General features: G+C 46.1%; 1 protein-coding gene across 1 annotated transcript in view; it reads left to right on the forward strand.

Moving 5' to 3' along the window:
* The window catches only part of FNDC1 (fibronectin type III domain containing 1), an 84,198-nt gene that overhangs the window by 46,365 nt on the left and 11,679 nt on the right, over positions 1 to 26,154 (forward strand). Inside the window, 8 exon segments of the mRNA XM_024747997.1 lie at positions 1 to 1,762; positions 3,534 to 3,634; positions 5,556 to 5,667; positions 6,787 to 7,173; positions 14,869 to 14,937; positions 16,369 to 16,512; positions 19,206 to 19,436; positions 24,220 to 24,328. The exon segment at positions 1 to 1,762 is cut by the window's left edge and continues 118 nt beyond it. Of these exon segments, the coding sequence (XP_024603765.1) occupies positions 1 to 1,762; positions 3,534 to 3,634; positions 5,556 to 5,667; positions 6,787 to 7,173; positions 14,869 to 14,937; positions 16,369 to 16,512; positions 19,206 to 19,436; positions 24,220 to 24,328 (2,915 nt within the window).

A 26,154-nucleotide genomic window follows, 5' to 3' on the forward strand; every position in this document is an offset into this window, starting at 1 on the left:
CCCCGGAGCGCAGCGCACGCCCGGCCCGCCCTGACGCCCGGCCGGCACCCAGCCTGGGGCGCCCTGCGCGACGGAGGCTCCGTGAACCACAGCGCCAAACCGGCCTTGCCCGCTCAGAGGGCGCCCCACTCTGAAGATGGGGAGGAAAATTCCAGGGCTTCAGCCCCACCCGCGAGACTGTCTCCATCCCACAGGGGGCCATCTCGGCTGCTGCCCACCCAACCACAGCCCGGACCCCCGCTCTCCAGGGGCTGGAAGGATGGTCACGATGCCCCAGCCGCCAAGTCCACCGCGCTGTTACGGGCTACCCAGCCCTCCTCGGTCTCCTCTCGTCTCTCCTCAAGGACACAAGCCTCTGAAGGCGCAGATGACTCGGACGGCGGCGGTGACAATGATGCTGAAGAGAAAGGGAAGCAGGCTGAAGCCACGGCCCCGACATTTTGGTCCCGGGCGCCTGTCTCTGGACATTTCAGTGCGCTCAGGAACAGGCCCTTTGCTTTCCCCGGCAGATATTCACACAGGCTTGGCGGTGGCCGAGGACCCCGGTTACGGCCCTCCAGCTCCCCGCCGTCCACCGTGGCCCCCCGGGTTCACTCGAGGGTGAATTCTCACCCAGCTTCTGACCACAGGCGAGGCTTGGGCGGCCATGAAGACAGCGAAGAGGCAGGGGACGAACAGCCACTCCCGGCCACCGACGCGGGCGTGGAGGGCGGCTCTTCCCAAACGCAGCTGTCTCCTGCGCCTCGCTCGCAGCACCACCGCGGGACCCGCGTGCCCCGAAGGATGGGTGCCGGGTCCGCCGCTCCGGAAAAGCAGCCTTCATCGGCCATCTCCGCGTCCCAGCAGCAGCCCCGCGGCCCGCAGAGCAAGGAAGAGGGGCGTCCCCACCCCACGTCGCAGGAAAGCGCCTCCTTCTCAGACCCTTACTCGTCCAGAGGCAGGCAGTCCTCCCTCACGGCGAGCTCCCAGGGGGGGCTCCCCACGTCTCCCCAGAATCAGAGCGAGGATTCCGACGACAGCGCAGAAGCGGAGACCAGGGCCATCCGGGCGCCCGCATACTCGGCGGCTGCCAAGGTCGCCACCCCGTCCCTTCCCAAGCACCGCCAGGTGGAGGCTCAGGCAAGAAGCGCCGGCGACAGTCACCTCCGCAGACCCTTAGGCAGGCCCGGCAGCCTCCACCCCCAAGCCCGCCCCAGGGTCCCCGGCAGAGCAGGGCCCCAGGCGGTGGGGAAGAAGGACGGTGCGTCCCAGGCCACGCCATCCAAAAGGGAGCCCCTGCCGTCAAAATCGCAGCAGTCGGTCTCGGCCGAGGAGGAAGATGAAGACATGATGTTTTTTAACGGAGGAAAGGACAAGGACCCACTGTCTTCCTCTGTTCCAAAGTGGCCCTCCTCCTTCATCCCCAGGGGCGGCAAGCACGTGGATGGGAACATCGCGAAGGGGGAGACAGAGCCTGCTATCGTGCTTGCGCCTCCCAGAGTGAGCTCCCCGCAGGACAAGAACGCCACCCCAGTGAAGCGTCCTCTTCCTCCACCTCCGGGCAGCTCCCCGAGAGCCACGCACCTCCCGCCCAGACACCCCCCTCGCAGCCCTGCCACCCCAAGTCCCACGGAGGCCGCCCCCTCCCCGCCGCGCTTCACCACGCGCGCCCCTGCCAGCTACTCGTCCACCACCCCTATGCTCTCCTTGCGTCAGCGCATGATGAACTCAAGATTCCGGAACCCTTTCTCACGCCCGCCTGTGAGACCCCCTTCCAGACAAGGTAATTTGTTTTTAACTTAACGTTTTCTTTACGGTTCTCAGCAGTGTTCGTAGAAATTCCTGAGAGCCTTTTATTGTATCGAGCATCCGCTCTGTCCAAGCGTCGTGTTAGGAGCTTTGCAGACGCAACATGAACGCATCCTCATAACCATCGCCTGAGTTTGCATTGCTTCTCCTGGTCTTCAGATGAGGAAACCAGTGTTTGGGGGTCTGAGTGGTTTGCTGGAGGCCAGACAGCTGTGAAGTGGCTGAGCTGCAATTGCGTTCCCAAACACTAACTCCACAGCTCTCGGCCATTCCGCTATCCCACACCGCTTCTTTGAGTTCCTTAACATATGCTCTAAATCTGAAAATATGTCGTAGCCATGATGCCAAACTCAGGTTCCTGTGTTTTACGTTATTTTTACTTGCCCCTGTGCCAGGGCACATTAAGGAGTCCACAGGAAGGAGTACCTCCCCGTGTGGGCTGGATCGTGTGCTTGTTGTTCTGCATATAAAACCTTCAGCTGAAAATACCCAGGGACAAACTCAAATGTCTTGGGTGAGGATTGCTCAGACATTGCGATCAGTGAATGTTGCTTCAAACCTCCAGAAAAGGCATGTTGAAGATGAATGTCACACAGCGGAGTAGCAGGCCGACGTGTGACTTAGGTTGAGGACAGAAGGTAGGCAGCTGTGAACTGGAGTCTACATGGACCCCAGGGCAGGATCTAAGGTATTTACCCAAAATCTGCATTCAGTTAACTGGTGACTTACCCTCTCCTTGCATGGAATCAGGGCTTACTAGAACACTTGGGAATGAATGTATTAATATTTGTTAATCTGTACAAGATGTTAATTTAGCCCAGCCTAAAGACATAGAACAGTACCCCACGTGGAGCTCAGTTTTCCATTAAAACGGACTCTTTTACACAAACCTAAGACCCTGACAATAGAGGTAAAACCCGCATTCCCTTGTACATAGAAAAAACTCAATTTTCAATTTTCATTAACTATTTGAGCAAGAGAAATGTCTCTGACCTGCAAATAGCTGTCAGGAAGCCCAGGCACTTTATCTGGTGGGCCAGGCTGAAGCAGAATGCTCCCAGTGGAGGCCTCAAGCAAACTGCAGCCGATCAGAAAGGGCACGAGGTGAAGAGAGAGGGCAGGTGCAGGGAGCAGACAGACAGCAACTAAGGCCAGCCAGCTGGGCCTGCCACTTCCTCTCTGAACAAATACTTCTCCAGCAGCCCCACTGAAGTCAAGCTTTGAGTCGGCTCTGGGTTTATGCTCTGCAGTTGATGACCGAGACCCAAGTCAGCTAGAAATAGTGAGCGTGTTAAGTATAATCTGTGGAGGAGAGCAGGACAGCATCTCGTATACTTGAGAGAGAATTTTCCCCATCGTTCCAACTCTCCTTCCCTCTACCTTCCAACTGGCTAAAATAAAGCTACAGCTACTAGCTTTAAGGTCTTAAGCCTTATCTGGAAAACTTACTTATGCCGAACACACTTATTCCCCCAGTAATGTCAGAAAACTGTGACTTTACCATACTTTTCATAGGCATTCATATGTGTCATGTAGAAGTCACAATTTAAGACTATCATTATCTAATATATTTTAGCTATTGGTTTAAAATTCTGTTTAGTGTTCCTGTTTGAAAAGATGTGTTACTACGTGTAGTTTTGTATGAAGCCAACTTTCCAGGAATGTTGAATTTACCAGGTTCTGTTGTTGGATTTTTTTTTGTTTCTGTTTTGGTTTGTTTTTTGTTGTTTTTTTGTACTGTGTAGGTTATAATGGAAGACCAAATGCAGAAGGGAGAGTACTTCCTGGTAGTAATGGAAAACCAAGTGGACAAAGAATTATCAATGGCCCTCAAGGAACAAAGTGGGTAGGGTAAACTTCTTTACACATACCGGTTATTTTCATGCTGTTGGGAAGAGAAAAATGGTGGGCATTGTATAATAAAAAACGAAGCGGTCTTTTTTTTTCTTCTCTAGTTTTAACCACTTGTGTGTCGATATACTATATTGTTTCTTCCAGTGCTCAGAAAAATCCCTGATTCTCCTGAGTAACGAGTTTGCTTTCTTCTCATAACTAATTAGGTCAGACATGGGCCTTTGTTCCCATTTGCCTTGATTGGTTAGGAAGGTCACACAAATGTTTGGGCCAAACAGTTACAGAAAACCTGAGGCACAGCCTCTCAAATGAACTTCTGTTTTCCCACTCCTGCCTGATAGCTTTATTTTATTTCTTGTTATCGTTCGATTAAAGAGTATACGTATTTTCTGTAAATTGTCTCAAATCCTTTGTAAAAGGAAGCAGGGTAAAAACAATTGAACAAACCAAAAATCCCGGAATCAAATAGGCAGCTTTTAATCAGGTCACCTTTTGAATCTTCCAACAATTTGACCAAAATAAAAAATAAGTATTAGTGCTTTATGTATGTTTAAGCTAAATGACTTTAACTTCCTGGGGTTAAGATAAATGTTTAGGAGTTTTTGGTGGGTTGGGGGTGACAGGCAGAACACCTTACAATGTTCAGAGTTTTAAAATATTTTTTCAGAGAGTCAAAAAATTATTTATAGTGGAATTCCCAGTCAAAACTTCCCATTTAAAACAATACGGTTTAGGAAAACGTACTGAAGAACTTCAAAGAATTTTCAGTCACAGGTGACCTAAAGATCCATTTTATCATTTCTCAAAAGAACAGAAATTTATGGAAGGAAGAATGCATATTAAAGCAAAGTGTCATTGTAAACAATTTTGAATTGAAACGGTATGGAGTAGATTTCCAAAGTAGGGTTTATATAAATAAGTTTTATTTTAATTACTGAGACAGCACCCAACAAAGTGGCCTGCTTGCAGGGGCTCCTCCAATGGCCAGATTGTGCAGAGTCATGGTTTTCAAACATTGGTGAGCATCGGAATCCCTGGGGGGCTTGTCAGTGCGGCCTGGGTAGGGCCAGGTAATTCTCATATCCAGCAAGTTCCCAGGTGAGGCTGGGGCAGCTGGTCCAGGACCACACTTGGAGAACCAAGAGTGTAGAGCATGAGTTGTTTCTTAACAGAGGTAATAATACCTTTTGTTCAAGTTTTATAATTCCTTAGAATATGAAAATTTTGCATGCATACTATATTAGGCAATTTAATTACAAATTAACTTGGTTTTGTTATAGCAACTTTGATTTTTAACACTAACAGCCAAATAGAAACATGTCATGTTCATGGCAAGAAGCTAAAACCATTCAGAAATATATGAAAAAAATAATAAGCATCCCAAACCACTTCTTAGAAATAACCCCTGTTAACAGTTTGGGATATAATCTGTCCAGAATTTTCTCTCTGCACTTTTAAGTTTATATACACAAATGAATATATTTTCGTTTTGCAACATAATCAGTCCTATGATCTAAGTCTGCATCAGGATATGTCAATAAATATAGAATTTCCAAATCCTTTTCATTGGCTGCATAGTATTTCACTGGATGGATGGGCCATAATTTATTTAATCTCTTTCCTCTGTTGATCAACACTTAGGTTGTTTCCTACTTTTTACATACTATGACATATTAAATGGTAAAAGTATTTTGAACATCTTTTGAATATTTGAGAAACTTAAAACAATTTACGTATTATATAGATAAGCAATTATAATATGAAATGTGACTGTTTCGTACTTTATTCTTATTAAACCTTATGAATGATGCTGACAAAAATAATGTTTCCTCTTCACATATGTTCATGCAGTTGGATTAAGGTGAACATTTTGAAATGTTCAATATATCTTTTAATCTGTGTCATGGATTTAGGTCGTAGATCTTGATCGTGGGTTAGTATTGAACGGAGAAGGAAGGCACCTCCAAGATTCACAAGGAAATCCCCTTCGAGTTAAACTAGGAGGAGATGGTCGAACCATTGTGGGTAAGTGAGAGTGTTTTTTAAGGAACAAAAGTGTCCTGACTTAGCTGTAGAGTGACAACTTCTCTCTTTCTCCTCCTACTCATCTTTTATTTTTATTTTTTTTATTTTTTGCGGTACGCGGGCCTCTCACTGCTGTGGCCTCTCCCGTTGCGGAGCACAGGCTCCGGACGCGCAGGCTCAGCGGCCACGGCTCATGGGCCCAGCCGCTCCGCGGCATGTGGGATCTTCCCGGACCGGGGCACGAACCCGTGTCCCCTGCATCGGCAGGCGGACTCCCAACCACTGCGACACCAGGGAAGCCCCCTATTCATTTTTAATGGGGGCCCTTGGGCCATGTGGAAAGGAGGTGCCTCAGAAGGGGGCAGAACTTAGCTTCTTCCCTGATCCAACTGTCTTCTTACAGACTCTCCACCCTCTAGAAAAGGTGGCTCTTGACTTCATTCTTGGGATTGGGCAGCCGAGAGCAGGAGTCAGCAAAGCAGCTTCTAAAGCCAAACCCTGTCTGCTGCCTGTTGTTATATAGCCTGGGAGCTCAGAATAGTTTTTACATTTTTAAATGACTGCCAAAAAATCCTAGAATGATAACATTTGTGACATGTGAATATTATATTAAATTCACATTTCACTATCCATACACACAGTTTCAGTGGAGCATAGAAACATGCATTTGTTGGTGTACTGTCCGTGGCTTTTTTGCCCTGTAGTGGCAAAGTTGAGTAGTGGCGTCATAAAGCTTAAAATATTTACTCTCTGGCCCTTTACAGAATAAGTTTGCCACCTTACTGTCCACAGTAACACTGAAGTCTTTAGGGGTAGGAATGAAGAGGGGGAAAGAATTACTTTCCTTACTGGAGACTTCGAGTTGTTGCAGGTAATGGGGCATAACAATGAAATATTTATATATTTATATAAGGTAGTACAGAGTAATGGATAATATAAATAGCCTAGAAATTTCTGGATAGCAGCAGATACTGCTCCCTCACCTGATGTCCCTTTAATTATTTCTTTGCCTTTTACTGATGAAAATAGAAGCCTCTGAGAAGACATTTTCCACTTGCTTTTTGCTTTCCCTGTGTCCTTTCACCTTGTTGCACAGATTTTGTTTGATTTTTGTTTCAGATCTGGGAGGGACCCCCGTGGTGAGCCCCGATGGCCTCCCCCTCTTTGGGCAGGGGCGATATGGCAAACCCTTGGCCAGTCCCCAGGATAAGCCCATTTTGAGCCTCGGAGGGAAGCCCCTGGTGGGCTTGGGGGTCGTCAAGACAACCACCAGTGCCTCCACCGCCAGCACGCGACCCCCGACCACCACGCCCCCTCAGCCCACCACGACCAGCACCACGCGCCCAGCGACCACCCGAACCACTACGCGGTCAACCACCACTACCACCGCCCCCGAGCCTGCTGCTCACATCCCCACCTGTCGCCCTGGGACCCTGGAGCGACATGACGAGGATGGCAACCTCGTCGTGGGCTCAGATGGGATCCCAGAGTGCCACCCTGAGGAAGGTAACCGTCTTCGTTGTGCCGGTAACTCATGTGATGGTGCGCTGCGTTGCCGACTAGGGCCGCAGAGACAGCGGGGCGGTGAGTGGGGTTCACAGTGGAGAGGCAGCTGCAGGCACTTATAGCTCACGGGGTTTACTGACCGCACTGTGTCACAACTAGGATGGTCAGACTCAGCAAACAAAAATATTGCGTGGGACGTGCTTATATGAAAGCTTCTCTACAATTCAAATCTAGGTGGGCATCCTCTGTTTTATCTGGCAACCTTTGTCACCACCCAAGTCAAAAATCTGGCTGAAACATGGGACATTGTTAGTTTGGACCAGTGTGCTTCCCAAAGTGTGTCCCACTGGATATTAGTAGATTAGTACTTGTCATAATAATAATTAAAATATAATAATAATTATTATTATATAGTAATTTTTTAAAAAAGGTTCTGTGATTACCTGTGTGATGTAAACAAGGTTAAAGGAATTTCTTACTGTTGGACTTTAACCGTTGAATAGTCTCATTGTGAATTTTCAAGTAAAGTAGTATTTCCCAAGCATGTTTGATCAGCAGTCCCTTTGGAAAATGCTTATCCTTGCGTGGCAGCAGGGGCCGTCCACTGGCTAAGACTGAGCCCTTTCCCTGCTCTGGGACACCCAGCCAGGGTTGTCCTGCACCCCTGCTGTGTCATCCTGTATTTGCCTCAGGCTCGAGAAGGCGAATTCACCCCCTTTCCCTCGGGTTGAAATGAATTGCAATACAGGCTGTAAAGCTTCTGTCTTTTTAAGCTAACGCAGAGTGAAGACCCTTCATTTCAGGAAATCACACTCATGCCCCGAATTCTTACATAGTATAATTGACCTGATAAACCCAGTCAGTTTGACCATGAATGCTGTCTCCAAACTGGGAATTCTGTTTGAAGTTAGTCTTTCCATGGACAAGTTCTGAAGAAACAGGAACATTTGACATATCTGAAAAATTCATACCAAAGAACAAGGAACACACTGAAGAAGAGGACGATTGGGAGGAAAATTCTCACACTACCAGCTAACCCAGTGAGTACAAATTGGAATTTACCTTAGGGTTTCCGGTATGAAAATATTATGTATCTTCCTTACTTCTGCGTATGTTGATGTGTTTCATTTTTTTAATTGAAGTATAATTAGAACAGATATTTGTTTAATAATTGGTTGTAAACAGAAGAGTGACTATTTTGGATTTGGTTCTAATTACTACTACTATTATTATTAATATTTTACATTTTCTTTTGTCTCTTTTGATTTAGGCCTTATTGCATGTTCTTTGCATTTCCTCTGTATTTCGGGGCTTTTTAGTTGGCGTGAAAGTCAGTATTTTTCTTGGTATTTTTGTTTCTTCTTTTCTTTGCAGATCATGCTAGAGATGTGTGTTTTTTACTTCGCTCCTGTCCATTCGTCTGATAGCCTAGCCCAAGCCAAATTAGTGTCCAAGTGTTAATAATAATTTATCTCTAAAAGCAACTAGACTCCAATAAAAATAAAAATAAATAAATGCAATGGTAGTAAAACAAAAATAAGTAACAGTTTACCTCTAGACAGCATTTTGAAAATAAGTACAAAGTCTTGGAAAAACAATTAAGTTTGGGGAGAGCAACCTGTCATCCTCAAACAATATCATAATGTACTATGATCTATGATTTTAAAAATACTTCTGTATATGGCTTGCCTTCCTCGTTTATTTCTGCTGCTCCGCTAACATTATTAAACACTTTCTTCCTAGTATCATTTCCAATCATAGTTGTTTTTATTAAAAACATCTTTAATAATAGCTTTCTTGAGACAGAAATCACAGGCCATCAGGTTCTCCCTTTTAAAGTGTACAGTTCTTAGCAAATTCATGGAGTTGTGCAACAAGCACCACTACCAACTTCCAGAGCATTTTCATCACCCTCCAAAACAAACCCCCATTCTCTGCTCCTCCCAACTCCGGGAAACCACTCATCTACTTTCCGCCTCTATAGTTGCCTGTTCTGGACATTTCATGTAAATGGAATCATGTGAACTGTGTCCTTTTGTGTCTGGCTTCTTTCAATTAGCATGATTTGTTTTCAAGTTTCCTCCACATTGTAGAATATGTCTGTACTTCATTCCTTTTACTTCTGATTAATATTCCATTGTGTGGAGAGACCACATTTTGTCCATTTATCAGTTGATGGACATTTGGGTGGTTTCCACCTTTTGTCTATTATGACTAGTGCTGCTACGAACATTCACGTACGGGTTTGTTCTTTTTTTTTTTTTGAATTCCTGTTTTTAATTCTGTTGTGTGGAGTTGCCGTGTCGAATGGTAACTCTCTGTTTAACTTTTTGAGGAACCACCAAACGGTTTTCCATAGCAGCTGCACCATTTTTATTCCCACCAGTAATGTACGAGGTGTCCAGTTTCTCTCCGTCTTCACCAACACCTGTTATTATCTGTCTTTTTCATTCACAGCGGGTGTGAAGTGGTACCCCATTGTGGTTTAGATGCATAGTTCCCTAATAACTAATGATGTTGACATAGCTATTTTTTATACTTTCTGTGTATAGGTTCTGAAATTGAAAGTGAGCATGATTAAGTCTTGTGTCTAGATAAACCCTGATTTAGGGAATTCACTGGATAAATGTTTCTTTATCACTGTACAGTGATTTCATTATGAGAAAGCCTGTGTGGTAATTTGAAGAGGATGGAGGAGCTCTTGTTTTTGTTTTTCTGGCTTCATTCATAATTTTGGAAAATAATGTCAGCAAATGATCATTAATCATCTACTCCACATGGGTTGGGTTCTGTGGGAAACATAGAAAAGTCGGTGACGTAGCTGTGCCTCTGAAACCTCACAGTCTAATGCACGATCTACCTGAAATTACGGTAGATGGTAACAGCTCCCTCTCATTAGGAAACCAAGTTGTTTATCTTTACGGCAGAGCAAGATGGGATAAAGATCCGTTTCTGCAGGCCTGAGGCTTTGGTGTCTCGTGTCTCCTTTGGTTCTCTCGTCTCTGTTGTCAGGTCTCATCAGTTCCCACCGGTTCTTCCTCCGTCACATTTCTTAGACTTCATACCTCCATTGTTAGGCTGACCCTATTGGCTCAACACTCAAATTATTACTGCTTACTGGGCTTCCTTACACCAGCGTCCATGCACCTCCTATCCAGATGTGCAGCTCGACACACATTCCTTGAACGTGACTCAGCCAAGAACTGCGCTTGCCTCAGAAATAGAAAGCACAGTCCCCGCTTCATCCACCACTGGAATGCAACTGTCAGGGCTAATCCTGGAGAGAGGTAGAGGTGGAAGGGAGCATCTTAAGGGGGAATTGGCTTCTAAAGACGGCTTGTAATTAGAAAATCACAGTCAAAATTATTCACGAAAACCCTCTGCATTATCTATAAAGTATAGTAGAGTTTGCAATTTCTTGGTTGAAAACGTTCCAGTGGCCTCGACCTGCAAAAACACATCCTGTAAATGGGACAGTGAGACTCAGGACAGATGCTGATGTCAGCGGAGCGACAGTCCCAACTCTCCCCCTCACGCTTCACTCCCAGTACCACCTGCACCGTGTCTCCCTGCCTCTTGCTCTGCTCTCGTGCTCGTGTTTTCTCTCCAGTGGGCCCTCTGTACCGTGGGTTTCACATCCACGGATTCAACCAAACTTGGATTCCTTGTACTACTCTATTTTATAAAAAGGACTTGAGCATTCACAGATTTTGGTATTCACAGGGGCTCCTGGACCAAGTCCCAGTGTATATCTAGGGACAACTGTAGTTCAGTTTATAATGTACACCCACAAGTGCTGGGGCTCCATGTGTATACAACCAATATTTATTTACCAAGCAAATATTGGCCATGGCACTTTGCAACCTAGTAACCTGAAATTGCTGTTGTAGGGATGATGATTTAGAACCTGTGTTGTGATCCCTGAGAGAATACCTGCCCTTCCAAGAGTCCCCTCTTCAACCCCCATATAGCCGACCATTTGTCATTATCTTCCATTGGCAAAGTCCTAACATTTTGTTTCTAGCCCTCCATTTTTAAAATCATCTTTTCACGTCTCTTAGTCTCAGCTCCCCTGGTTAAATCATGCCCCTCTTTCCCTTGAAAACACTGCTTTAAAATAGTGTTTTGGGAATAACCTTGTGTCATTAAATCATTCCAGTAATTTAAGTATTTGTTATAGAGGCCATATTGTTTGCATATTCCTGTAAGCACAGATGCATATTATATGCTTGTTTCCATCGTATTGGTGTTCTTTCTCTCTTTTACACACACACACACACGCACGCACACACACACACGCACGCACACACACACACGCACGTACTTTTTTGCTTGCTATGACTTCTCTATTAAATAATAAACTCCTTGCAGTAGAGATAGCGTCCTCTGCTTCATCTCAGATTCCTCTTGGTACCTAATTATGCATCTTTGGATATCTACACCATACCCCAAGCCATAGGCATTCTCTGTTTTCTACTGAGAAGTCTTTTACCAGCGATCCTTGTTTTTCAGGTTCCATTTCGACAGCAGATCTGATGGTACCGTGTGTGTCTGGAAATGTTACGAGCCAGCTGAACGTCTTCAACAATTTGTAACATGACCTTGGGGCGTGTTTAAGAAGACCATCAGTCATTGTGGAAAACGGTACCCTCCTGCCACAGCTCACTCTTGAGACAGAAAATACAAACAGAATAATTGAAAATTCACTTGAGCTGGACCAACCAAATAATTTGCAAATATCCTTGGGTTTCAAACGGCTGGAATTTACCTTCTCTCTAAACTTCTAATGAGAATCTTTTTTATAGTTTAAAAAAAATATCTCTGGAGCTAAGACCTGGACATTTTGCGCTCATTTTTTTTTCATGACTGGATAAACTACTCAAGAAAATAAACTTGAGTACCACATGGTTGGTGGCTGGCAGCTACTTTTATATGAAGAGGTGGAAGCTTTTGACATTGATTCTGGGTTGGCTTATAAGACATCCCGTTTTATGTAGCTCCAAATGCTTCAAAATGGCATTCAGGTGGGGCAAATTCTGAGGGTCAGCTTTTCCCCCAAAACTGTAAATCTATTTCTTTACATCTGCAAGTTTCTTTTACTTGGAATCAAGATGGTGCTCTTTTAGAAAAATTAGGCCTGACTTTATTTGGTCTTAAAACAAAAAAAGGAGCACTAAATCACTCAGTAGGATGTTCACTTTTGCCAGAAGACTTAACTGTCACTCATCTCAAGAAGTGATCCAAGTTCGCAGGTGAAAGGCATCGTTTCTGTGGCCTGGTGCTGGACCAGAGCGTTTCAGCTCCTCAAGGAATTGTATTTAGTATCAGGAATCCATGAAAGAAACCCTATAGTTTCCCCTTTTCTCGTTCACTCCGGGATGCAAAAATTGTACAGTTTATTCATTTTGACCTGAGCAAGAATAATAATGAAAGGAAATGAACCTGAGCTGATAATGAGGTGAAACAAGACTACATTCTTGAAAGTTAAATGGACACAGGGAGGAAGATGGTTTCTGGGACACAACAGCCAGGTAACTCCAAACGTTAGGTGGTGTCAACCTGAAAACTGTCTAATTGAAACCAGCCCAGAAGTAATCCCTCTTGGATCCAGACATATTGACATTGGAATGACCTAAAAAAAAAATCGCGTCTAATGGTTTTTCTCGAAATGCCCATCCTGAAAGGCGGATCATTTACAACTTCTCTTTGTTGACTTTCGTTGGTCCTGTCAGAACATCCCCAGCGTCACCACCTCCATGGTGAGGCAGGTGGGGGGGGCGTGTCACGGGCCTCGGGTGTATGCGGGACTTTTCATCACAGAGGGGCCAGACAGGCGAGGCAGGGTTGCCACTGTCCTCGGCTGGTGGAGTTTGTTTCGGCAGCGTCGCACTCCTGAAGTTATTGAAAGTAGGCTCAGACAAGGCCAGTAGAGTGTTTACACTGGCGTATCTCTCAGGAATGATCAATGATTTCCTAGCAAGAAAACCATTCAAAATCGGTGCCTGTAATATTTTTTTTTTTTCCTGCGGTACACGGGCCTCTCACTGTTGTGGCCCCTCCCGCTGCGGAGCACAGGCTCCGGACGCACAGGCCCAGCGGCCATGGCTCACGGGCCCAGCCGCTCCACGGCATGTGGGATCTTCCCGGACCGGGGCACGAACCCGCGTCCCCTGCATCGGCAGGTGGACTCTCAACCACTGCGCCACCAGGGAAGCCCCGTGCCTGTAATATTTTGAGTGAAGGGCGTCGGTATACTTTCTAGTTCAATTCCCCTTTCATTATGCTGCGGAATGAGGGTTCTAATAAAGTGCCTTAAGGTTTACAAACAAAAGATTGGTTAGTCCAACTTTTAAACAGTGGCGGCAGTGGTGAAGTATAAAGAACATGGTCTTTGGAGCCGAGGCCTTCAAGTCCAATTCTGTTTCAGCGCTTTATCCTTTACCAGCTGTGTGACTCCAGGCATGTTATAAATCCTTGGTGTCCTTGGCTGAGAAGTGGGTATAATGAACCCCATTTATCTTATGTGAGGATTAACTCGAACAATATATATGTGACAGTGCCTGATGCCCAGAAGGCACGTGATAAATCCTAGTTCCTGCTTGCTGTCCCCTCACACCCCCTCTGCCTTTTAAGTGTGCCTTGAATTGAGAGTTCTGTATAATTGCTGTGGCTTCGGGTCAAAAGAAAGAAAGGAATTCCTCTGAATTTTTAAGGTGCCTCAAGATTTTACCAGCTACAAAGAAACGGTCTCCTTTTTGCAGCGGCGTTTTCCTCCCACAGGTCGAGAAGTAATATATTGATCTCCTCCCACCTTCTCAAAAAAGCTTCTGCTGAAAGGACCCAGATGGTGGACACACAAAATGTGTTTTTTGCTTTCACTCACCTTTCTTAACCAAGTTGTCATCCATGCTCGTGATATCAGTTCAGTCATTAATAATAGTCATTTTCACAATGGTTCTTATAATTAGGGCTTTCTGGAAGACATCAAAAAATCACATATAAAAGTCTATTAATTGCATTTAGAGGATAATTTTGTAGTCAGATCTCATGATTTTGTAAATAAAGCCCTACCCATTTGTAAAGAAGTTTGTAATCATTGGAATATTATTTCCAAACTTCATACGCAGGTCTAATCAGTACAGATTTATCTCCTGAGTCGGTGAGAGAGGGTGGGAGCTTAGAGGGGCAGTGAAGCCAGATTGGAAAAGAGGAGAGGCAGGAGGTCACCCTGTTTCTGGAACATGTGAGTGGCAGGATCCAGGGGTTGGAGAGAATGAGGGTGCCATGAGCAAAGGAGCTCCCGGAAGAAGGAGTTTTGTCCCCATCCTGGGTACCAGCTGCCACTCTCTGCTCTCCCAGAATGCCTGTTCTCAGGCCTGCAACATCCCGGGCCAGGGGGAGCCTGGGCACCGCAGAGGTGGGAGGAAGGTCAGAAACAGCCGCTTGTGCTGGTCGGGAGTGCTGGGGAGGTATCTTTGTTTTGATCCTTGAGGGTACCCCAGTGCCCTTTTCTGAGTACAAAGGAGAGAAAATCTGGGTTCCAACTCCCTTCCTTCTGAGGAAGCTGAGGAGCCCCTGGCAGGGGGCGCTTGTTCCCCTGGAACCATCATGGGACTGGATCACCGTGCCCTGGACGTGATGCTGAGAAGAAACCCTGGGGCGTTTGCTGACCCTTCCCCTCTCCTCCTTCACTAGATGAGTTCTCAGGATTGGAGACCGACACGGCAGTGCCCACGGAAGAGGCGTACGTGATCTATGATGAAGGTGCTAATGTTTTTAAACACATTATTTGCATACTTTTCTGATGGGAGAATCTTATTTTAATGACTCAGTGGATGACTTGAATTTCCGTTTCCTTCGGAACTCAGGGGTGGGTGGCAATGCTTAGGGAAGGGTGGTTATACCGTCCCCCTCCAAGTTACCCCCCAATACAGGTTAACCTAAAGGAAAACAGTGTGCTTGATACACAGATGCAGCTTCCAGACAAGTTCCCTGAGCCCCCCTTTCCCTCCCTCTCAGCCCCTCCTTCCTCTAGAGATTCTGGAACTGCTTCATTCTGAGCCTTCCTGTCCCCCATCCACACCGTTAGTAAAATGACTTGGTTTAACCAGGTCTCAGCCTCCAGCCTTGACTCTTCCCATTCTCATTCTTTCCTTCCTCTCCTTTTCTAATTACATAAGAAAATGCAGTGCTCTAGATGTGCTCTTTTTTTTTTTTTTTTTTTTATCATAGCATGTTTTCATGTCAAGGTGAGTTTCTAAGATAAAGAATACACACGCCTTGCATGGCACCTGGAACACTCACTCCATCAATGGCAACTAATACTGTCATTGTACTTACGACCCTGCGATGGTTCTGTGTGTTTTGTAAGTTGCCTCCGAAGTTGAAGGAATTTACGTGGAAATCTTGTCCCCACCCCAGTACTGGCCTTTGACACTCGGGATGTCTGTCCCCCCTTTTGTGCTCTGCCTGCCTGCTGCTGTCTGTAGTTCCAAGGCTCTTAAATCACGAATGTGGGAATAATGTCACCTTTGATGCCATCACGATCGTTCCATGTAGTGGTTTAATCCCCCAGTTTTCAAAAAAAAAAAAAAAATGGACTTAAAAACAGCAGATGTGAGAAAGCAAAGGAAGCTTTCTTAGCATCTTTGAAAATAGCACCTTTCTTTCGGTTTGGAGCTGTTGAAAGGGAGCAGAGTTTTCTTTTTTGTTAACGGATTCGTTCTCTGAATAGGATTAATCCTACACCCCTCCCCAGAGAAAAGCCCATACACAGAAGATAAATTTTAAAAAAAATCAAGTTTCTTTCTCATGTGAATTTTTTATGGCTTTAAAAGGGAAAATTATTTAGGCAGAGAATGGTTTTGGACCAGTAACAGGAGCCTGCAAAACTGGGGAATTCTAAGGTTCTGTCCAGCTTTGATTCTAAAAACCTCATTTTGCTGGTCATCGCGTTTTTTGTTTTCCTTCCTTTCTTTCACCAGGAGCTGCTTTTCCGAGAGGACTGAAATGGGAGGAGATACTGTTTTGTTAGCAACAAATTCCGTTCAGGTGTAGCATTTATTCTACGGAGTGGTGGGGTGTGTGCGCCTACATGCTTCCGTGTAGAGATCAATCTTAAGAAGGTATCTTTTGATGGCACACGGTGCCCCTTTTCTGGAAGTGCCCAATTACAAAACCATTGCATCGTTTCAGATTATGAAGTTGAGACCTCAAGGCTGCCGGCCACCACCAAGCCCTCCACCCCTGCCGCCACTCCTGCTGTCATCCCCCCGGAAGGCTCCATCAGGTCCTACCCTGAAGAAGAGTTCGATCTGGCTGGAAAGAAACGATTTGTTGGTAAATAGAACTTCCTGAATCAGAGAGCCATGGGTTTTAACTTTCGTTCTTTGAAGAAGAGCACAACTAATCCCTTGGATTGGCCAAGGCAGCGCACTTGCAGCGGTGGCTTATTTTCCCGGATGAATTTTCCACTTGGGCTGATTCAGCGAGTCATTCCTGTTTAGATGCACGTGAGCTTGCTTTCTGCAGAAGTCGGGAGGGGGGGTGAATGCAGGAGAACGTTTGGTATCCGACAGAATAGAGTTTAGAGAGGCTGCCTTGTGTGGACAAAGAGGAAGGAACACTTTCGATAATCACCAGTCCAGGGAATATGAGTATTTTTATTGTAGCCAACTTTTCTGAGATGAGACTTCCACTAGGCCTTGCCTGCACTTCATTAACTTCTTCCTAAAAGATGAGCAGTTTACTGAATCGAGCTACTTAGAGTTTCAAAGAGCTGAAGCTGTTTTCCTTCAGTTTTTTTAAAAATTAATTTATTTATTGTTGGCCGCGTTGGGTCTTCGTGGCAGCGCACGGGCTTTCTCTAGTGGTGGTGCGCGGGCTTCTCATTGAGGTTGCTTCTCTTGTTGCGGAGCATGGGCTCTAGGCGCGGGCTTCAGTAGTTGTGGCTCACGGGCTCAGTAGTTGTGGCTCACGGGCTGTAGAGCGCAGGCTCAGTAGTTGTGGTGCACGGGCTTAGTTGCTCCGCGGCATGTTGGATCTTCCCGGACCAGGGCTCGAACCCGTGTCCCCTGCATATGCAGGCGGATTCTTAACCAGTGGCCACCAGGGAAGCCCATTCCTTCAGTTTTTTCTTCCACTCTTTTTTACATTCTTTTCCCATATAGGTCACTACAGAGTATTGAATAGAGCTCCCTGTGCTATTCAACAGGTTCTTATTATCTTTTCTCTGTATAGTACTGTGTATGTCAATCCCAATCTTCCAGTTTATCCCTCCCTCTTCTTTCCCCCCAGTAACCACAGTTTTGTTTTCTGCATCTGAGACTCAACTTCTGTTTTGTAAATAGGTTCGTTTGCCCTTCAGTTTATTTCCTATAGTTTTTGTTAGCCTCAAGGACTTGCGACCTAGAAATTGATTCTATTCTTCTTTCTCAATTATTAAAGCAATCTCAGGAGGATATTCTGTCTCACTAAACTGTGTTTCATTCCCTTTGGGAGTCTTCTTTTCCCATGCCCTTAATGAACTTCGCTAACAAGACAGATTAACATATTACTAACTGGAAAAAAAATAAGTTATTACTGAGTGGAAACAGGCAACAGCTTAAACTAATATCACACTTTTCTGTTTCCAAAACAAATGTTCTGCCATCAGCAGAGAACAACTCTTGCCAGCCAAGATGTAGTATTGAGTGTCTGAACCACACGTACTTGAAGAACAAGAATCTTTGTGTGTGTGTGTGTGTGTGTGTGTGTGTGTGTTATCTGTTTGAAGTGCTTTCTTTTTTTCTTTTTTTGAATTTTAAGAATCTTAGTTAGAAGGAGGAGTCCTGAGACAAATGGTGATGCTGGTCCATGGCACGCAGAAGCCTGCCTGAATCCCCCGAATGTGCTGACTTTTCTCTCTGTAGTCCCGTGACAGAAATAGAAATGCTTTCAGTGCTATTATTAACTGCTCCAGAGAACTCTTAAAAGACTGAAAGGCTTAGTATTGTCTGGCTATTTTCATATGCCTATAACTCTATAAAGCGTAGTAGACGACTCCCCCAAACTTCCTGATGAGATCATGAACAAGCTCGAAAGGCCGAATTTTATACAGAGTATTGGAATATAGGGGATCTAAAAGTTGCTTTCAGTCCTCACAGCCACTGAGAATGAGAACCTGTATGAAAAGATGCAATGGAACGTTTAGAAAGTTCTAGAAATTGTTACTTGGGAGCACTTGGGGGTCTTGAATGTATAAAGCTCAAATCCAATTCCTTGGATTTTCTAACTTCTAGAGCATATGTAATAAGAAGAGCTGTGGACTAGAGGGAAAAGCTTCTGTTTGCCCGCTGCTCTGGGGGCCTCTGTCAGCATCTGTAGTCTCAGCTGGAGTATGGGTTATCAGTTCTTGTCCTGCCTTAATTCTGGGGCCCGTGTATCTACTGAGATCACGTGTATAGAGAAAGCTTGAGCCTATCCATAAATGTGAGGTAGCTATTATCGTCCTGAGTGGTAATGTTGCAGAAGGGTATTCAGGCCTGGCCTGTGCAGACATTACAGGTAGTTATGTGAGTCCCTGAAGTCCCAGGGAAGGCCACCCAGAACTGAGGCTAAGGCTGTGGATCTTGATCAGTGTATGGCTTTTTCTGGTCCCAAGACAGCCTAGGGAATGAACTGAGGTTGAGAGAACTCTAAGTCGGGCTGATTCACACGCTTCTAAGTTTTGGGGCATAGGAATGGCAGAATGCTGCAGGCTTACGTTATACTAAATCGTAGCTCAGAGATGTTTCAAAACCACCGAGGTCATAATCATTGACGTTGATGGGGCGATAAGCTCTTTTGACACCACGATGTTGAAAGATATAAACATATAGATCCATACAAGAGAGCTAGGGATGCGCGTCTGAGTTTGGCATCAGGGCTGATGACCCTGGATGCTTAGTAGGAAGACACTGAATCAGGGGGTCTACTCCGTGGAGCAGACATCATGTTTCTGCCTCCAGAGAAAGCCTTCAGCAATCCGACTGGGTGTCTTTGTTCTTTTCCAGCTCCTTATGTGACGTACCTAAATAAAGACCCGTCTGCCCCATGCTCTCTGACTGATGCTCTGGATCACTTCCAAGTGGACAGCCTGGATGAGATCATTCCAAACGACCTGAAGAAGAGTGACCTGCCTCCTCAGCATGCCCCCCGCAACATCACTGTGGTTGCCGTGGAAGGCTGCCACTCATTTGTCATTGTGGACTGGGACAAATCCGCCCCGGGAGATATGATAACAGGTGTGTCCCCTGTCAACCAGTAGGTGGGAAATACAGACAATAAGGGATGGATGGATGATGGATGAGTGGATAGATGGAAAATGGATGGATGGATGGATGGGTACATGAATGGATGGATTGGATCACTGAATGGTGGATGGATAGGTTAAATGGATGGACAGATGCATGAACTGGATGATGAATTGGATGGATGAACGCAGATGTCTTCTTTTAAAAGGATGAAATAGAGGCAGTATGGGAAGCCTTGTGGGGTAGCATGAAGAGCACTAGATGAAAGTCAGAAGTCCTGAATCCTAGTCCCAAATTGGTTTTTATGACTTTGAGCTACCTACCTCATCTCTCTGGACCTTGCTTTCCTCCTATGCAAAATGTCGTTACATCTCTTATACTCTGTAATCCTGCAAATAGCCAGGGAGTCCACAGAGCCACACGTAAGATGAGATCCCACAGCATGGGTGATGAAAGAGCTCCTGCTGTGCGCTACCCAGAGTCACAGTCAACCCTGGGGTGGTGACAGCCTCTTCCCTTCTTTCCATGTCTGCGGGGTGCTTCCAAACCAGTCTCCGTGTCCCTGAATTCCTTAGATGGGCCCCAGATGTGATGATGGCAAAGTGCCCAGGGATCTTCATCCTCCTAGGTCTTGGCCTGTGAGATGTTCATGAGTTCATTTGATTCTGCCAAGGATATATTTGAGGATAAATTTGTTGAGATAAGTTCCTACAGTAAAGAATTAATGTTTTTTTGAATAGACCCTTCTTTTGCAAATGATTCTTTTTGGGTCAGTTAGTTATATAAGAGGAAGGAACATATGTGTGTGTGTGTGACTCGGGGCTGGGGATGGTGCTGTAAGTCAGAGTTTGACATATTATCTGTCACTATTATGCTAGTGTGGTTCATCAAATTCAAAATTTTTAGTGCTTTTGCTTTATGTCCCCAATATTATCTCTTAAAATGATAAGAAGATATCCAAGCACATCCAAAGAGCAACTTTTCTAATGGAGTTTGCACAGCAGCCCCAAAACCAGGATAAGGAACATAGGAAAGAGTGCCTGGGTATTGTGCCGGGTAAGGCGGAAGGGCCAGGGGAGAGCGAGGGTACAGATCAAGGGAGCGGAGTCTTGGTCTAACTGTAAGTGACGGTCGCCCCCAGCCTGTGAGCTGCATGGGCTGCAGAGGCCAGCTTCTGTGAAGTCCAGCATGTTCCTAATAGAAAACGAATAAATCAACGGAAGGAGGAAAGCTTGTAGTCAAAGCAGCCAGAAAATCCTTTTATTAACTGAATATGATTTTATGAATGGCAATTTCGAAAAGCAAGCAGTAAGCATACCGAAAAAAAAATAATGGAAAATCTTAGCTTAAGCTATTTAGCTTTTGATCTCTTGCATAACAGATGTTACTTAGAATAAATATACCACTGTGCCCTGAGCCACGGGGCTTCTGAAAAACAGAAGGATGGATACAGGATGAGAGCGCCAGCCACCTTAGACATGCCTCAAGGGCTGCAGCGTGAGGAGCCTTCAGAGAGCTCCCGGTAAATGTCACTGGACTTAACTCCGAAGCAGTTCCTGTATCATCCCATAGAGGGCGTGCTTCTGAAACACATGCTCTTGTTAACTTCACATCCCAAGCCTTCCTGGAGACTTTGAGGTCATCTCATCAACACATACCCTACACCTAACCCTAAACCAAACCCCAGTGCCCTAATCACGAGTACTCATGCCACGAGCATAGATAACATGGCTGAAGTATTTATAGGGATCCGGGCACTCCCAGTAGAAGGTCGTGCTGATACTGCGAAGCTGTTTACTGTGGAATAGTTCAGCGCACGACAGCCCTGCAATATGCAGGGCTGTTTAGACCCCAGAGGCTAAAAGAGAATATCGTGGGAGCTCTTCATCAGCAAATGAATCAAGTACCAGCTCTTTTCGCTGTAGAACAGCGGGGCAAAGTGGATACACAGATACCTCCTAGACCCAAACAGAACATCACACTTCTGGGCCCACTGCAGGGCATTTGGGTCCTGGTAGCTCCGTGAGATATTGAGCGCTCTGCTGGTTTCCACCAGCTGTACTCTCTTGCACGGGCGGCTGAGTCAACATGTAACCAGGTGGTATCCAAACGATAGGAAACTCCTGCAGAGTGAGTAGGCCTGCAGCCCATTGCTTTCCCTGATCAGTCCCAATGAGTGAGGCAGTTACTCCATCGGGAGTGACTCCACAGGAAATCACCCACATGATGGCCTCTGAGTTTTTCAGGACAGGTTTTGATAAGAACAGAGAAAGCAGGAGTTACACGTGCTCTGATAGCACATTATAAAAATTCAGACCCAAGGATAAGCAGAGAAACCCGCGTAGCATGTGGGACGAAGCACAGGGTTCTGATGGAGTTGATCTCAAGGCGAATTAGCCGGGCAGACCCGTCAAAACGGGGCTCCTCGGGCACATGTGTGAGGATGTGCCTTTGTTATATGCAGCATGTGTGGCTTGATGCGGCTGTCCTCAGAGGAGGAGGGAACCCTGTGGAGAGAGCAGCAGCCCTTCCCAGGTCCCCATGAAATGTTTGTTGAAAAAAGAGGAGAACGAATTCCTCCAGAAAGCAGCGTGGAAAGGCTTCAGAGCCCAGTGCCTCTGCTTCTGCTCCCTGTGCGCTCGGCAATTAGCTGTGTGACTCTAATCCACCCTTTCCATCACCGGGATAGGTCTTAATGGAGGCAGTCAGAGAGAACAGGTTGCTAAATGAAGTTGTTTGCCTCTTAGATGCTTTTGATGCTATTGATCTTTTCCTCCTTGACCTGCGATCCAATTCTCTCAACCCGAGTCTCCCTCACAGGCTCACCCCCTTTGACCGAACACTAAAGATCGGACTTGCCGAAGGCTTGGTCCTCAGTTCTCTTTTCCTCTTACTCTGTGTTCTCTCGCTCCAGGATTTTACCCACGCACACGGTTTTAATTCATCTGGGAGGGGAGTCATTGGTTTATAGCTCAAGGCCCAGCCTGCCTCTCCTCTGAGCCTCAAACAGTAAAAGCATGTCTACTTGACATCGTCACCGGGATGTCTCCAAAGCATCTCGGACTCAGCGTGTCCAGAATCAAACTCATGATCCTTCAGAGCCCCAAACCTGCTCATGTGGGCTTTCTGTCTCAGAGGAGCCCTCACTTTTCCACCCATTTTTTGCAAGCTTGAAGGTTTGGAGTCATCTTAAAGTCTCCTTTTATTTCCCCTCCGTATTCAGTTCATCACTAAATCCTGTCAGCTTCACCTTTCAGCTTTCTCTTGCATGCATCCATTTCCCTCCATTAACACGACGGAGCCTGAGTTGTCACCGCCTCTCACCTGGATATTGTGACAGCTGTCTAGCTAGACCATCCCATCCATGCCCCACACCGTGTCGGTCCTCCGTTTTGCACCAGAGGGATGCGCTGAAGACAGTCTTGTTGTGTCACCCCTTCAATACGTTCCCTTTCTTCTAGAATGAAAAGCAAAAGCCTTCGTGACCAAAGGGCCCTGCATATTTTTTCCATTTTGTGCTTCCTCAGCTTCATTTCTTGTCGCCCCTCCTCCCACCCTGCCACTCGGAGGCTCCGCCTTCTCCTGGCTCCTCCCTCTTCAGCATCTTTGCCCAGGAATTCCCTCTACCTGGAATCCACTCCACCTCCTACCATGCATCTTAGCTGCTTCCCATCCTTCAGTCATCAGCCCCATTTCGGGGCCCTGGGGGAGCTCTGCCCACCCCCTGTCCCCCAGCATGTGGGCTGCTCCTTAGTTCTCATCAAGGCTGTGTAATCCTGTTTGTCTGCCGGCCTACTGCTCCTGGAGTTTTAGATGAAACGAGTCGCCATTTGACCTTCTGCACTTAGCGCAGGGTCTGACACATAGAAGGCACACAGTAAATATTTGTTGAATGAATTAACGAATGTGAACTTGGACCGGATTTTTACCCCCTTTCTAAGACTCAGTCTCCTCATGTGTCAGAATGAGGGCAGGGAAACCTATGTACTAGGACCAGGAGAATTCATTGAAGTAAAACTTAATCCAAAGGATTTGGCATGATGTTTGGCACTAGAAAGTACTTGACAACGATTTCCTTCCAACATAAGTAAAGAACGTGTGAAGCTGTGACGTGAGCTTCCCTTGGCCTAACGAGGCAGCCTTGAAGGCTGGGCAGGTGTCAGGGCTGAGGGCCCACCCACTGAGGCCCATTAACAGCAGCTAAGGCAGAGAAAAGAGCTGCCTGACTGTTGTCACTAGACATCGAGATCAAGGGCAGGCAGAGATATTCAACAACTAGAGACTAAAGGAGAGCCTGATAGCAGTAGGTGAGGAGATCACCCACCGTGAGTCTGGGGTCTTTCAGCCACACACACGGCATTCACCATCACGGTTTCTTCGTTTCACCTGAAGGACGATTGTATATATCTCTATCGGGAGCTTCTTAAATACTTGTGTGGAGGTCACTGCTCCTTTCTTCTGCTGCGCGCTCACAGATGTTATCAGTCCTAAGGAGATGAGGAAGGCCAGGGAACGTGGGAGATGAGGACACGGAAGAGAAGGAGGGAACCAGCTCGTCACCAGGAAGTGTCTTTAATTTTGTCATCTGCATCTGGTTTCACCAGTGGGTACCAGCGTTCTATCCCATCTGACCCAACACACTCCCCTTCTTGACTTCTCGCACAGAGCTGCCTCCACGCCCCTGTTTCCTTCCCGTCGTCCTCCCCTGGGTTATGCCTCTGGTGTGATGTGGTTCCTTGGCGCTCATCGGGTTCTGCCTCCTTTCCACTCGTAGGTTACCTGGTCTACAGTGCATCCTACGAAGACTTCATCAGGAACAAGTGGTCCACCCAGGCTTCATCAGTCACGCACCTGCCCATCGAGAACCTGAAACCAAACACAAGGTATGATGTGTCAGTCATTTACAAACAGAAAACGAGACCTATGTGCCTGGTCATGGATAGCCTTAGGTTGAAAAGGAAAGGATTAATCAAAAATGTTTTTATGGTTTCTTTTGAATTCTCTAGTTAGCTCTCATAGACTATCAATGAATGCTTGCCATATGTCATGTATTTTTCTTAGGAGAAAGCACTATGGGCACCGTAATTGTTAGATCATTGTATTTCTATTTTGTTCCCTATTTTCCGGAGACTGAAACTACCCACCATTGGGGAAGGAAAGGTTGCTCTGTGTGTTGAAAGGGGATCGATCTGTTTGCACTCACCCCATGGTGGCTTAGGCGGCAAAGCTTTGTACGTGACATTGATGGAGCAGCAATTACTCAGACTCTATACTGTACAAGCTCAGGTCATTCAAGAAAGATGTATTTTACACATTAGTAACGGTTACAAGAAGCGTGTAACCTAGTCGGGGCAGTGGCTCGCTAGCCAGAGGGCCATCTGAGAGTGAGCCCCAGTGTGAAATACGCAGAACTTGTTTCGAGGGTACAAACAGCATGAGTGTGCATTTCCTCTTTTATACTGTCTGGTTTTGCTGGTAACAGCCATCAGGAAAGAACACAGTGGTTGAGCTGTGGTATGCTTGTAAACTGGCTCTCTGGGGAAAAAAAAAAACCAATAACAACTGATTTATGGTATTTGCCAATTTCTCCCACCGTGGCCAATTCTGAGCTACCCTGGCTCTGCAGAATTCCTGATATTTAGCGATCGGCTCTCTGAAGCCTGTAGAATGGCTCTAGCACACCGTGTGACGTCAAGCCACTGTGTTTCCATAGCGAAGTGTTCTAAGTGAAGTGACTTGGACCCAAGGTCTCCCACTTTTTATAGAGTCAGAGGAACACAGAGGAGATTGGAACAAAATACTCTCCTTAAACAGAAATGTGTTGAAAGGGATAGAAACTGGACAATATCCTTGGGCACCGAGAGACTTCTGCACTAGCGGAGAACTTTCCTCAGGGCCTGTTAATGTCCTGGGCTCCCTTGGACTGCGCTTTCATAAACTGTTATAAATTTTGAGATTCAGCAAATAAAAAACAGGAAACTGAGAGAGCACTTTTCTTAGCTCTTCTCTGATAGTAACGAAAAGTTGATTCATTACAAAAAGAATAAAACTAAAGAAAACGAAGTCAACATCCCATTTTTTTATTGTGGGCAGAGTGAATGTTCTTACAGCACAGCCTCAGTATCAGCTGAACGAGGCCTTAGGGATGTTTGGCCGCATGGCTCCTTGCAAATCTCAGTCCCCTGCGCCCTCCGCAGTCCAGCGTTCCTGTGGCAACTTTTGGTACCAAACTGGTGCTGAGTTGTGAATAATATCAGGGCCCGGTTACGTAGGATGGTTGATTCATTCTTTCAGTAGGTATGACTGAGTGTCCACGATCCACCGGTAAGTGCTTACTGAGTGTCTGCTCAGGCCAGGCACTGGGCTCCACACAGGAGAGAGCAGTGGGCGTGGGGAGGGCGTGGGGCAGGGGTGCACAGTGCACCGTGGCCCCTCATGGCTCGCACAGCCTGGTGGAGACAGTTTATAGACGCATAAGTATGAACCTTCCCCGGCCAGTGTTGTGAGGGAGAAGTACACTGTGCTCTGAGGGTACGATAGGGGGCTTTTTACCTGAACTTGGGGGTTAGCGTGCAGTCAGGCGAGCTTCCATGGGGAGTAAGATAAGCAGCACTTCACCTGGAGAAGGTGGATGAGCAGGTCAAGTTGCTCCAGGCAGGAAGGGTGTTGGGAAGCCGGTGGGTTTAAGGAAGAGAAGGAGGCTGATGTC

This window comes from Neophocaena asiaeorientalis, unplaced genomic scaffold (assembly GCF_003031525.2).
Source record: "Neophocaena asiaeorientalis asiaeorientalis breed wild unplaced genomic scaffold, Neophocaena_asiaeorientalis_V1.1 scaffold123, whole genome shotgun sequence".
NCBI lineage: Eukaryota > Metazoa > Chordata > Mammalia > Artiodactyla > Phocoenidae > Neophocaena > Neophocaena asiaeorientalis.